The 13,877-nt window shown below is 36.0% G+C and overlaps 1 protein-coding gene across 6 annotated transcripts in view; it reads right to left on the bottom strand.

Annotated features, from left to right (window-relative positions):
• LOC106674087 (titin homolog) overlaps window positions 1-13,877 on the bottom strand; it is a 66,878-nt gene that overhangs the window by 2,607 nt on the left and 50,394 nt on the right. For 4 of the 6 annotated variants that reach the window (XM_024225965.1, XM_024225963.1, XM_024225966.1 and 1 more), the window contains 3 exons: window positions 7,667-7,732; window positions 7,028-7,103; window positions 3,228-6,711 (listed from right to left, as the gene is read on the bottom strand). In XM_024225965.1, the coding sequence (XP_024081733.1) occupies window positions 3,284-6,711; window positions 7,028-7,103; window positions 7,667-7,732 (3,570 nt within the window). In that variant the 3' untranslated portion in view covers window positions 3,228-3,283. Of the gene's footprint in view, window positions 1-80; window positions 145-1,596; window positions 1,639-1,737; window positions 1,789-3,227; window positions 6,712-7,027; window positions 7,104-7,666; window positions 7,733-13,877 lie in introns of those variants that run through there. The other 2 variants (XR_002910098.1, XM_024225967.1) reach the window with 1 other exon arrangement.

Raw genomic sequence — 13,877 nt, 5'->3', positions numbered from 1 at the left:
AGAAGAGACATTTTACAATCAAGATTCGTGAATAGATCAGAATTAGCTGTTTCTATGCTATTTTATACAACGAGGTTTACCTGGGGGCTGAGTTTTGTCGCTCCAACTGCTTGAATTTAGCAAATGGGGATTGCACGCTGTTTGCTAAAACATAAATAACAATACAATTAATTAAGGTTTTTAGTTGAGATGAAAAATGATAATTGGTCAAGCGGACCACGAAATTAGTGAATTTAATGGAATGAATTGAATGAATAAATAACAATGTGTGGTGATTAGTGACCGTTAGTCGGTAATTACACAGAAATCGTGAGATGCGGTCTGGTGTGATGTAGTTTTCAGAAAAATATTTTCTTTATCGTGGCAACGTTTCGATCTTTATTGATATCATCTTCAGGGCTCAAAGTGTTTGTTTTCTGCGTAAGTGTGCCATTCTTTCGTGTCGTGTTGAGAGTGGCCTAGGTTTTTCTGAAACCTACATCACACCAGACCGCATCTCACGATTTCTGAATAATAAATAACAATTTTACAAATTTCCAAATAGATTACATGAACTTGATGTTTAACTTAAAAACTACATAAATATTAAGTTCATAAAAGCAACATTTTTCATAATAATTTTATACATTTTGGATATGACTAAGACTTTTCTAATTAAATAAATGATAAATTTAATATATATTAATTAAACGACACATACACCATCATGATTACGCGGCTTGTCTCAACAAATTATAATTTGTTATTAAATTAGTGCATGTATTTTATTATTGATTACAAAAAGTTTAGCTTTGAAAATTTAAACTTGAATCAGTCCATTGTACACCATACGATCGTTAATGAGAAATATCTACCAAACTATAAAGATATTAATGGAAAAAAATACAAGGTCGCAATCCTATCAATTTCAGGTCAGGATGCATAAAACAAAATGAAGAGGAAATTCTGCTATTGTTTGAATGAGAGTTGTGCGCGCAAGATTTCTTTCTTTTTTCAGTAGTGCCGGAGCAGAAAAATGAAATGAGGTTTATGTTTATGTTAATGAGGTTATGTGAGGGTTTTTTAGTGACACTACTCACAAACTGTGAGTATGAACTATCTATTAGAAAGATTAAACAACAAACTCACCCCACCTTTATCATATCTATTAATTTGTCTAAAACCTTTCACTAAATTCTGTATGTCTATATAAGTTATGTACCAGTATAATTACATTATTAAATAAATAAGTTGATGACAATGCTAGGGCACAATTGTTGTTCCTAGAATCGTCATCGGCACTCTCTCCCACCCTAGAGATTTTGGAATCATTTGTTAGTTAACTAAGTTGTAAGTCTAAAGTTAAATTTTCATGAGAGCATATCAGATAAATTTGATTCTGATTCCTAGATTAGGAAATGTATATCAGTAATAATTTTCTTTGAATAAAAGTATTAAAGACCGATTCATCAAAAGAAATTATTTAACTTATATAAGTCGCAAGCTGTTGTTATAATAGTACTATTTTTATTATTTATAGTTTTATTTGTATAATATTTTAATCTTATAATAGAAAGACGAATTCAAAAATGATAAAATAATTGTTATGACATTTACCTTTTGTCAATTTTGCAGTAGAAGACGTGACTCGGGTGTGAACTAAAATTGAAAGAAAATCATTAGCAAAATTAAATAAATAAATACTAACAAAAATGTTGAAATGTTTTATTTTTATTTTAATGAAAAATAAATAAATACCCTTAGCCCTAGAAAATCCATCGCCTTCGGTTTGTTCTAATTCAGTATGTTCTGAAAAAAATTTCAACTGTAAATATCTAAGTAAAATAATAATAATAAAAACAACTTATATGGTAAACAGGCGTAAATGGGAAACAATAAAACGGCACATTTTAACATGCAAAAACATCGTTTCCAGTTAGGATCACGATTTAATGATTCACCAAATGTTTCAAGCCGAAGACATTATTTTCTCAAATTGTGTTAATTTTGAACATTTACTGTGTACATGCTTATAAAACTGTTTGGTTCACACTCCTTTAAGATTAGTAATTATGCATTTTATGAGTATTGACGTGTAGGAGTTATTAAAGCACCCGTGATGAGTGGAAAACGGCTAAACTGGCCGTCTATGGAAATAATTGAGAGTAGACCTTTTTTTGAAGAGAAGTTTTTAAAAACAGGCATCTGGCCCCGAAAGCCTCTGTTGTGAAAATCGAATCGATAACGATGAATTTATGGCAAATTGTGATTTCACAATGGCCAAAATTATTTAAAGGATTTGTTTGCAATCAAGTTTGTCACAGGTTGTATTTACTTCATAGGCTGTATTATTTTGAGAAAAATAAGAAAACATCTATAAAACGTTTAATTTATTAATATTTTTCTACATTATTTGTAAGATATGATAATGTTACTGTTGAAATTTAGTAAAAATATTTGGGAAGCACTATGTTTTACAATTTAATGGATGAAAAATTGGAAATAGAAAAGCATTAAATTATGGCAAGGAATCAATTGAAAAAAGACACTCTTTTAACCACCTTGCAGAAAAAACGATTTAATTTTACCACTATCAAATAACATTTTTTAGAAATACAAATGAAATGTATCCAACATTGTTAACATGTATACGGGAGCCTCTCAAAAAAAATTGTGAATTAAAACATGGGCGTCACATATCCCCAATTTAAAAATATACAGAAACAAAATTAAGGTTTTAATTATTTTTAATTTAGTTTTTGTAGTATACGTAGTTAATGTTAAGTTTGGAACGTGTATAAAGGAAGTTTGGGTTGTAATGTCTGGCTTAGTAAACACCAACTAATTCTAAATAAAATGTCCTGTAGTGGGTATTAAAATAAGATAACAATAATTAAAAGTGTAAAACTAAAATGATCTCAAAACGTTAAAAAAAGGTTTGAATTACACATTGTCTATTATATACATGGAACTATTAAGATTCACACATCAAAACAAAAACAAAACGGTTTGGAAATCACACGAAATCTGAATTGACTCACTTCAATTGATATACTGCTTCCCAAATACAGAAGAAACCACTTTCAAGACGTTCTTCTCTCATTTTCTACTTATGAAACTCCAACAAATGACAGAAGTAATAAAAATTATAATAATTACAATCATTTACATCTATTCAGTTTTAAAAATAATCACAAACAATTTTGAATATAAAAGAACACGAATTCGGTTTGATAATAAATAATCCAATAAAAATATTTCTTCTTTGTCCCTCAATTGTAATTGTAAGGAAAACTATTTTCTTTTAATGTTTCTTTTTTTTACTGGCCTCTTGGAATATCGATTCGAAGACTTCATCGACATTCTCCAAGTCGTCGATGTCCAGCATCGATTTGCTGGCCTTGTGCGCGTATCTACGTTGCTCGCGGTTGTTAGATTGCTTTGACAGATACTGGCTCACGGTCATCTTCTTGTTTTCGACGGTCTCTGGAGATATAGCGGATTCGAACTGCCTGGGCAGTGCCAAGGAATGGCTGGACTTCGCCTTTGATATTTTTGGCAGCGGAGGTGCTTGTTTCGCCAAGTTCATTTTCTCTTTGACCATCTGATGCCACGATTCTGACTTCTGAAGTACGTTGGGGAAGTTGGTCGGTGAGAGCGACTTTTGTCTAGCGGACTGTTGCACTTGCAGTCTCAATTCGGACTGTATGTTTTTACTGTCGTCGTACCTAGTCCTGTTCCTGTTATTGACTGAAACGGCGACTTGGCATTGGGCCTGGCCCATGACTCTGCTCACGGCTTTTTCTTCGTAGCAGTCGCCCCCATTCACCGGGTCGCTGGCTTTTTCTACCTTTATGGACGGACTGCCGGCAGGCGCCCAATTCCTCAACGGTGACACTCTGTCAGGAGTTCCGGCCGGCAGGTTGTGAGGAGTGAGGGCCGAGTTGGAAGCGAGTCGTGCGTTGACATAATTTTCCATCTGGCTCATATCCTCAATTTTATTTGACAGCCTCATTTGTGTGTTGTTGTAGTAGACTCGGCCACCGTTGTTGCTCGACCCGTCGCTGGACGGCGGAGACGTTCGGTTGATCGGTGATCTCCCCCCAGAGGTATTGGGAGACTGTTTAATGAATTCGTTGGCCCCATCACCGTCCATGGTCGGCGTCCGGCTTTTAGGAGTTATCGAGATGTATTGACCGTTTTTGAGAATAGTTGAAGTCACTGGAATGTTGGACACGTACTCCCTGTCTGTGTCTATCGTACTGGCGTCTCTCAGATTGCACAAGTAACTCCGATTATCTTGTAGTTTGTCTTCTCGAACGAAGGTAGTATTGTTCATAGGCGAGTTGCTTTCGGTTTTTGTGAAATTACTGTATCCGTTCGGTTTCGGAGCGGTCTCAGTGACTGGATGTGAAAAGTCATTAGAAAAGTTTGCATTACCCATGAATTTTAAACTATCTTTCTCTTCGCAAATAAGGCTTTGCCTTGAATTTTTATTTTTATTGACGTTCTCCTCTTCGACCTTCACGTCGGGTTTATTAGGATAAGATAGATGATGAGGCTTGACATTACTTTCCTCGCCGTTGTAAAATGTATTTGGCAATTTGTTTCGCGGTTCTTTGGGCCTTGAAGCATATTCGCAATATCGGTTCGGCCCGTCACTTTGGTAACTCTTTTCGAAATCTTCCATAAACTGAGGGATTATTTCACGTCTTTTCGGCTCGCTTAAAACCGATCTCGGGAGACGAGCGAGAGTCGGGCTGTTTATCGAGTTGGCGAACGGTGCTTGTCCCGAAGATTTCGTCGGTGAAGTAGGGTAGTTTTGTTTTCCGACCTGGGACAGGAAAGGAGATTGAGACTTTAACATTTCCTTTTGCCCAGTGCTTTTTTTAGGCTGACCGCGATAAAAGTAATTCTTTTCAACGTAAGAGGTATTTTCTGCAGGATCGAGCTTTTTATACTTAGGCTTAGCCAACTGGTTGTTAATCTGGTTATTTACAAAATGTTTTTCTTGAACTTTTTGTTTTACTTCCTGGGAAACGACATTAGAAGGGATGTTATAAAATTTGTGCGTTACATTTGAGGTATTGTTGTTACCAGCTAGGAATTTGCTTTTGTCTTTTTCTGTGTTGTTCGCGTAGGTTTTCATATTCAACGGTTTGGGTTTTTGGAGGATTGGCGTCTCGAAAGTAGAAAACTTCATAGCTGCGATTTGTTTGACCGTGCCCGACGCGGGTGAAATTAGAGGAGTCGTCGGCTTCTTTTCAATCGGTTTAAAAGCAGATTTAGGTGCGTGATTGAAATTATTGACTATGCTCGGTTTGGCAACCGTCAAAGAGCCGACTATTACACCGTCTTCTTGCGTTTTGACTGACCAAGGGAGTTTTCCCGGGCTGGAGTTAGTTTTGATTTCGTTCAGACTTTGATTTTCAGACTTCTGCCAAAAGAGCTTAGCAGGCGAAGGGCTAAAGGTATTTTTAGGAGGCGTAATGTCCTTCGACTCGAAAGTCGTCTTTATGGTCGAGAACCTGTTTCGCCAATGCTTTCCACCCCTGGCTGATGGGTTGTAAGCCGGCATTTTCGAACCTTCGCTCTCACTGACGCGTTGCAAAAAGGACAGAAATTTGTGGTCGTTTTCCGTTTTGGGCTCGAAGCTGGGTGGTCTCTCCTTCTTGCCCAGATGGCCCATGTCGTCGGACCCTTTCCTGTTCTGCTCGTCCGCCGACGCACCGTGGTCGTCGGACGAGTAATCGAAAATTGTGGAACGTTTAGGTATATCGATTGTATTCGCTCTTTTCATTTTTTGTTTTTTACCAGTAAATTTAGGTTTATTGTTAGATTCTGAAGCCAATTGAAGTAAGCGGTGAACGGAAGACAACTCGTGTTTATCCTCATCGGCACTGGAAACGTCTCCATCTTCGCTACTTCCTCGTCCCTGAACCTTAGTGCTTTCTCTACAGCTTATCTGTTTGTTGATCGCCGCTTTATGCACTGCAATTTGAACTGTCTGCTTTGGTGTAAACAATCCGAGACTCGGGTCGTAATCGCAAAGGCTCCCCGTGTCGCTTAAGCTCCGCTCGTATGAAAGCTTAGGGTCAGGTTCAAAATAAGACATGGAACCGTTTTGCGGTGCAGGCTCCATAAAGAATCCTATCTTGTACAAAATCGGCTTTTGATAAGCTACTTTCAACAGAGGCAATTTGGTGTATCTGCTGATGGGGATTTTTTCTTCGACAACGGGAGGAGGGACGAATCTGACTGGACGGAACACGTTTTCCAAAAACGAACTGGTACCAGTATTTATATCGTCTGCCGTCATCGTTCTGTTCAGGCCGCATTCGTCGGCCCACATCCTCGCTTCAACCAGCTCTTCCCTGGTCACCCCGACCGTATGCCTGTTTTTAAGGGAACGTTTGTTTCCGAACTTTCTCGTCGGAGGGGTCGGAGGGGCAAGCTGCTGGTCCTTGTTGATTTTGAGGCAGCACTGCAAGCTGGAGACCAGCTGCGTGACCGCATTTCTCTTTGTCGGATCAAGCACCGGAATCACGCCTTCCAGCCTGGATAGAGCGGTCTGGACCTCCTGCATGATTTCGGGATTGATCATCCGAAGGTCTTCCCCGGATTCGGTGCCTGAATCATCGACATTCGAACTCTTATTGCTGGGCCAGATGCCGGTTATTTCGACCGGTCCGGGCACGTCGGACAGGGTTCCTTTCGCCTCACCGACACCACCTGGTCATGCAATGTACAATTATTAATTTACTCCCACAAAAAATACCGGGATCCTGTTAGTGCAAACACACCAGTTTGAAATTTTTTAAAGAAATGCAGTTTTCAGTAACACAAAACCTTTTTAACTATTTTTTAGTGTTTTGAATTTATAGTTCATCAACCACACCAAGCCAGTTTTGTAAGTTCAGTTCAAATTGTCAATGCATTAACTTAAATTATAAATATATATTTATTATCACATGTGCATTGACACGCGTATTTAAATATCTATATTTAATTTTAAAAAACAAAAGCGTGACAATTTACGAACTTTTACCTTTATCTTCTGCCATCACTTCTCGTAGCCGGGCTCGTAATTTTCTCTTATCTTCGAGATCGCTGCAAGAATCCAACTGCCAAAGAATAAATTATCAATTCGTAATTATTCCTGCCCTTCATTTCATAGAAAACTATGATCACTGTACGTTCTGGGACTCTAGTCCCCCAAGAATCAATAAATACAATTAAGGTCACAATAAGGTAACAAAAACTTTTTTATAAATCTGGCATTTGAATTAATCAAAGTTTGACTTAACCTATAGTGAAATAAACAGACATAAAACACATAATACAAAATAGAAATAATAATACAAATAAGAATTTAGGAAAAATAGTAATAATAAAGAATATTCTGTCTTGTGCGATCATAATCACAAACTTTAAATTTAAAAGTTGAGTAAAGGAAGGAAACAAGCTTTGTTATGTAGTAAAAGGACTTAATGATATTGTGGACAATGTTTTCTCTGTTTGGGGGTCGAGATGTTTATACAGGATGGATTTATAAGGGGTAAGAGAGGCAGCTTTGAGGATTGGGAAAGGAAGAGAATTCCAGACTTGTGGCTCGAGCTAGGAAGCGGAGTTCAAAACGTTAAATGACAAAGACTATAGACTAGCATAATTATATTGTTTTACTCACAAGAAATTTTAATTGGTCTTTATCGCAGATTTCTTCGATGTTTTCTTCTCTCGTTCGAGTAGTGGCCTAAGAAATAAAAATCAAATTATGTAAAATACTAACACATTTCAATTTTCTATATAGGAAGGGTGAAATCAATTTGAGAATGGCATAAGATGATGTTGTTTTATTCGACAAAGCCGTCAAAATGAGCATGAAATATTCTCGTTGTTAATGAAATTGAGTTCCAAATTATTCGTTGTTCAAGTTTGAAAATATTTTAAAATCCTCATAGTCAACGTGAATGGTTGTAAATAAACACTAGTGCCTATTATTAAAGTTAAGACTTTTTTAAATTTCCGGAAGGAGGAAATGGCGAACATAGACAGGGTCGCACGGATGGTCAAGTTTCAATTTTGCCCAAAACGCAATACTTCTAAGTATGACATACACGATTAACAAAACATGGCACATTTCCATTAAGAGCATTAAAACGGGAAATATATTAATAATAACATAATTAGAATTCTTGTCTTTTTGATTCCGTACTACGAGTGCACTGGATTCCGACCTAGTAATTTTAGTTTAATAATTTCCTTAACTTCAACGATAACCGCTCGTTTGGAAAGCGTCCAGCGAACGTAGGTGCGTGCCACTTTTACCACGCGTATAAAATTCTGACATTTTCAAAAACAAGTAAAAGTGGTATATCAATCATTTAGAGTATTGTATGTTTATTACAATTTAGCTAGGACGTTAATTGCAAAAAAAAAATATATATAGACACGAACAAAATCGTTTTTAGTAAAGCAGAAAACCAACCAGACGTTTTACCGTTAGAATTATTACCTTGCAAAAATATTGGAAAATAGTGTTCGCAGTCAAAACGAGGCACACAATGAATAAAAGATCACCAATCCAAAAAAAAGACATGGCCAAAAATGAGATGGAACCGATGGCCAAGCAATAACTAATTGCAAAGTTCGTTTATTTTTAGAATTTTTCAAATCGAGGTGATTCATTCTTTCTAAGAGACATTATTTTGTTCGTTCATTGACTGCGACAAGTGAAAATAGAAACGGGCAACTGGGAATATTTTAGTAGCCAGCTAGGAAAAGATCGGAGACGGGAATAGGGTCCAGAACGGAGGAAGCAAGAACCTATCTGCTGGTGGGGCATGGAGATTTGTGCCTGCGCACTCCGCGCTTCCTCTTTCTCACTCGACAAACTAAAAATTGCAACCAGTCAAAAGATATTCTTACATTATGAAATTACAACTACTTGCAACCTCTTTGAGCAATTGAAAACCAAACTAAAAGAGATAATCTGTAACTTCATTCATGAAATATGGCACAATTATCAGAAATCGGTCGATCTGAAGATTAGAGGCTGTACGCTACGGTACTTATTTTAGAAGTATTTACAAACAATAAATATTTAGGGTTGAAAAGAGAACTTACAATACTTTGCTTCTTCTTTACATTACATTTTTTTAGGGTAATATTTTTCCCTAGTGCTACAGTTACTGATCTACAGCAGCATTTAAATACAAAAAAAGACAAATGCCTGAACAGAGGTAGTTTAGCAATTTCCACATTTGAAGTGAAAATAAATGACGCGACCCGGATATTGGATGTTTAGCTGTTCCATTCCGTATGTCCAGATCGGTTGTAGTAGCGTTTTGTAGAATGGAAGTTTCTTTTTCGTTGATTTCCAGTCGACTATAATTTTTAAGAAGAAGAAGAAAAATAACTTTATTCTGGGACTGGTGTCCCCTAAGAATAATTTACATGAAATAAATAAAGGAAGTTCCTTCTATGAAGTTAAAAGTAAAAAAAAGATAGAAATCTTGACACAATGTATACCAATAAGGCAGGACAGAAGAAAAAATTATGAGAATATTAAACCAAAATAACTAATGTTAATGTGAGGTCATAGAAAGGAGAAGGGAGTTCCAGAGTTTAGGGGCTCGGATCAGAAAAGATCTTTCGAAGGTATGGGTTGTATGTTGCGGAAGGATAAGGTCGATTGGGGATGAGCGGGTCTTACGAGTGAGATGTGAGGAGTTGAATTGGAGGGATTGGATGATGTAAGGAGGACGACGAGTGTGGATGGACTGAAAAAGAAAGCAACCTAGGAAATACTGTGCACGGAAGGAGGGGAATAGCCAGGAAAGTTGGGAATACAACCCCGACACCCGGATCCCCGTGGGGTGCCGTACACAAATCTTACGCAACAATTCGTAATACGCTTNTTTTAACTGAAGAGCAGAAGGGGATGGGATGGTTATTTAGCATGAGAGGTGGGAGGGAATTGAGGAGTTGTCTGGACCCGATAATTATGGCTATAAACTTATGACTATAAGTTTATAGAGTAGACCGTAGCAAGTGTAGGTTTTGTCATGTATTGCTGATTCAGTTAAGCTACGCAACTCTACCAGATGCTACCCTACGCCTTGTCTCGTTTTGGTAGGGTGCACACTGCACATCTATCGACGTCAAGCGCACGCCACATTCAGTTACACAGCGTGTATCACAAATCAGTATCACGCTCGCAACGCCTCTTTTGTTCTTAATGCATTATTTTGAGCAAATACATGTAATAAATTGATAGTTAAATTTTATGAGCACAACCATGTAACAAATTGTTTATTAAACTTAATTGTTTTAAATAAAGTTATTCCGGTGTTTCGATAAATTTTCTTCCTAACCATCATAATTAGGAACTTTAACTTTTTATAAAAACCCATGAATTTTTGATGTCGTTTAATTTAGTTTACATTAAAATAAGAATGTAGTAATTAATATAACGACAATAATACATCTAATTTGAAAAAATTCCAGTTCTTTTGTCTTCGACTCTACTCGATGCTACCCGACGAAAATCTGGACTGTGGGGATCGCGTATATATATATAAAAATTCCGTGACAGGACATCTAAAGTGAATCTCAATCTGTCTAAAAGTTTTTTTAGTGTTTATTTAATAAAACCATGTTTCTTTATATAAAACCCGAATTTTCTCCATTCTAACGTAACTTTTTCCAACTTTTGACCCAATGTTTAGATTTAGCACCGAATTTCCTTTTAGATTAGTCCACTTTTGTTCTAAAAATTGTCAGTCAATTTTCAAAATAACTGCATAAACATCAAGAAATTTAGGAAATGGTAATTTTGGGTGAAGTTCGTTAAACCGTAGCTCCCTTACATTAATTTTTTTTAAATTCAAACCAAACTTCTAGATCACGTGGTTAGAATAGTGGCGTATTGAACTTGAACTTGAAGGTCATGGGTTCGAATCCCTGTTGTGACATTAGCTTTTTCATCTCAACCAAGACATTAGATAAAAAGTATAATTAATTGAAATAGTATTACGGTCAACTATGACTACGATTAATATTATTTGTAAATAAATTTTAAGACAAAATATAATCCCTGATGCCCAATTTGGTACTGTATGTATACAATATGCCCGGTCGGGAGTAATTGATTGAATAATGATAATTTATACACAATTATATTACTGGATATGCAAATTACCAGATATTTTATTGCGTGGTTCTTTTTTCTCCGCCCTAGGCGACTGAATAATAATATTTTTATTAAATAACAAACTTTGTACGTGAAAAGTTTTATGATACAATCGATATATATTATGATAACGATCGGTGAAAGCATTAAAAGTTATAAATTTTTGTTGCAAAAGTGTTCCCTACTATTTTTTGTAAGGCACGGTATGAATGACTAACACATCCATATACAAAGTCCAACGTATTTTGCTAGTAAATTTAATTCGCATCTTTTCCGAACTCCAGGCAATGAACCCCGACTCACTCTCAGTATATATATAATTCTTTTTCTTCGTCAACGGTGAAGTTTTCTTGGCTGAACACACTTAAATCGGTGGAGTTTTCGCCAAGTTTCACGCCGTTACCATGCCAACAATTTTTATACATATGCATGTTGCAAGGGTAGGCAATTATGCAAGTTATACAGAATTTAGTATTCACACGATACAGGAAAATAGTATAACCGATGCTTTATTAGAAACATAGTCTTACTAATGTTCTTTCGTAGATTGAGGGCAGTATATCTCGGATAGTCGTTCGTTCGTCTGGATTGGCTTTTCTTCCGAATCCGACATTGTGGCGATAAAAAGGTAATCGTATTTCAAAATAACGTTTATTAACTGCTTAAAAGCCAGAAAGGAGGTATCTAATCCGAAGCCAGAACTTTCCATCCAAAGCTCGCTCACTACATAAAAATCAAAATCTAATACCCAATCGTCACCATTTTTGCAACCAACTGTAGGATTCCAAATCCAACTTCTAACTCATCACTGGGCACTGACTTTACGTGGGGCTTTCTTCCCCATGGAAGTGACCGGGAGGGCAAATACAATTCTTTCTTCCTACTACCTTTCTGGTAGTTCTCATCATTCTGAACTTTTTTTGAGGGGATTCTTGACTGTCCAAAGAAGACACGAACTGTTGTTGTTTCACCTTTTATGTATATTCGCATTCTGGTAGTGTAATACAATAATCTTTACACAATTAATTATTAATTAGTTACACTACTAATTAGCTATATAAAAATATTATATATATTTACTAAAATTATTATTAAATATTATTATTATTAAAAATATTAATATTATTAAAAATATTATATATATTTACTAAAATTATTATTAAATATTATTATTATTAAAAATATTAATATTATTAAAAATATTATATATATTTACTAAAATTAGGATAATAAGGATAAATAGGAAGACAAAACTAATAATACGTATAAGTCTGTAGTTTACAATTTTTCGATAATTTTGGTCTTCATGTCTATAAAATTCGATTACAAACCCAACTGAATTATTAGGGGTGATCTTGCCCTTTACCCACTTTTCAAGGCTCAAACACTATATGGATGATAGTTACTTTAGAGTTTGGCTTGAATCCTTTTCCTCTCCTATCTGGCAGGAGTTACGCAGGTTATGGGCCCATTGTAGTACAGTAAACACTGCCGATATACATTCTTAATCTGACACTAAGATCATTTGCTAGCAGACTCATCTCTACTCCTCAGACTAGTGTGTTACATGGCGCATTAAACTAAACACCTCTAAATTGAAACGCATAAACTTTATCCTCCGTCGCATTATTCTCGCGCCAACTTATAACAATTTTATTTCTCTTCCAACTGAAAACGTCGTCCGTTACATCGGGCTGTATTTACACAAGGGACTTAGAATCCTCCCTCATACATGGCTTAAAAGAACTGAACTAAACCGACGCAGCCGACTAAATGAATGTCTTGAGAACAGATCCGAATTATTCCTTGGCAACAAAAGACCCATCTGTACCACCATACTAAGACCTACATGTCATTGAAACTTAGGGTTGAACTAAACCTTCCAACGTTACTCGATTGCAACAGTACAGCAAGATCTATTGTTAACTTTACTTCCTACAATACTACTTTACATTACTTCCTTTATTAAAGGCTTGGCGAGAGCTAGTCATAAAACATGCCATCAAAATATCCAGTCATACTACAATCCACATCCTGCATTTGTCCTCCCGGTCACTTCTGAACAACAGTCCTAGACGTCTCAAAAGTCAGTAGCTAGCTGACCAATCGCTGGTTAGTTTTCGACCCGTGTGTGCTTAATGGTGTTTAGTCGTAATTTTTTATTAATGTTACTAATTATGCTAAGATAAACATTTAACAATTGCTATTAAAATTTTGATTGACATCATTCAAGGGCTGAGAAAAGGCGACAAAAAACATTTATTGGAGATGATTTTTTCTTTCTTAAATTTAAATCTTAATAAAAAAAGTTTGTGTATCAAATAATGACTAAGATAGAGAATTAGTATCGTTCCAATACTTGAAACAGTTATAATTTAAATTCGACAAAAACTCCAATAAAAATGACTACATATAACTGTTACCCTATTGGTTTGTTGTGAATTTTTAAGATTCAGATGAAGAACACTTTTTAATGATATACAGTTAATACAGTTAATACTCATTTAATATTTGAGGTTGTTTAAATGTACATAAAAAAGAAAAAACAGCTGCCAAGTATGTGGACAGTATAGCTTCCTCACATTTTGTACATACGCATGAGCATATGATGTTTGGGGTGATCTCTAGAACAGGGCTTCCCAAAGTATGGTCCGCCGAACCTATCAAGGGGGTCGGCGGCTAACTTGGAGAAAAATGAATGATT

The sequence above is a fragment of the Cimex lectularius genome, unplaced genomic scaffold (genome assembly GCF_000648675.2).
Source record: "Cimex lectularius strain Harlan isolate CLEC.00 unplaced genomic scaffold, Clec_2.1 scaffold63, whole genome shotgun sequence".
NCBI lineage: Eukaryota > Metazoa > Arthropoda > Insecta > Hemiptera > Cimicidae > Cimex > Cimex lectularius.
This window is presented reverse-complemented; position numbering and strand designations above follow the sequence as displayed.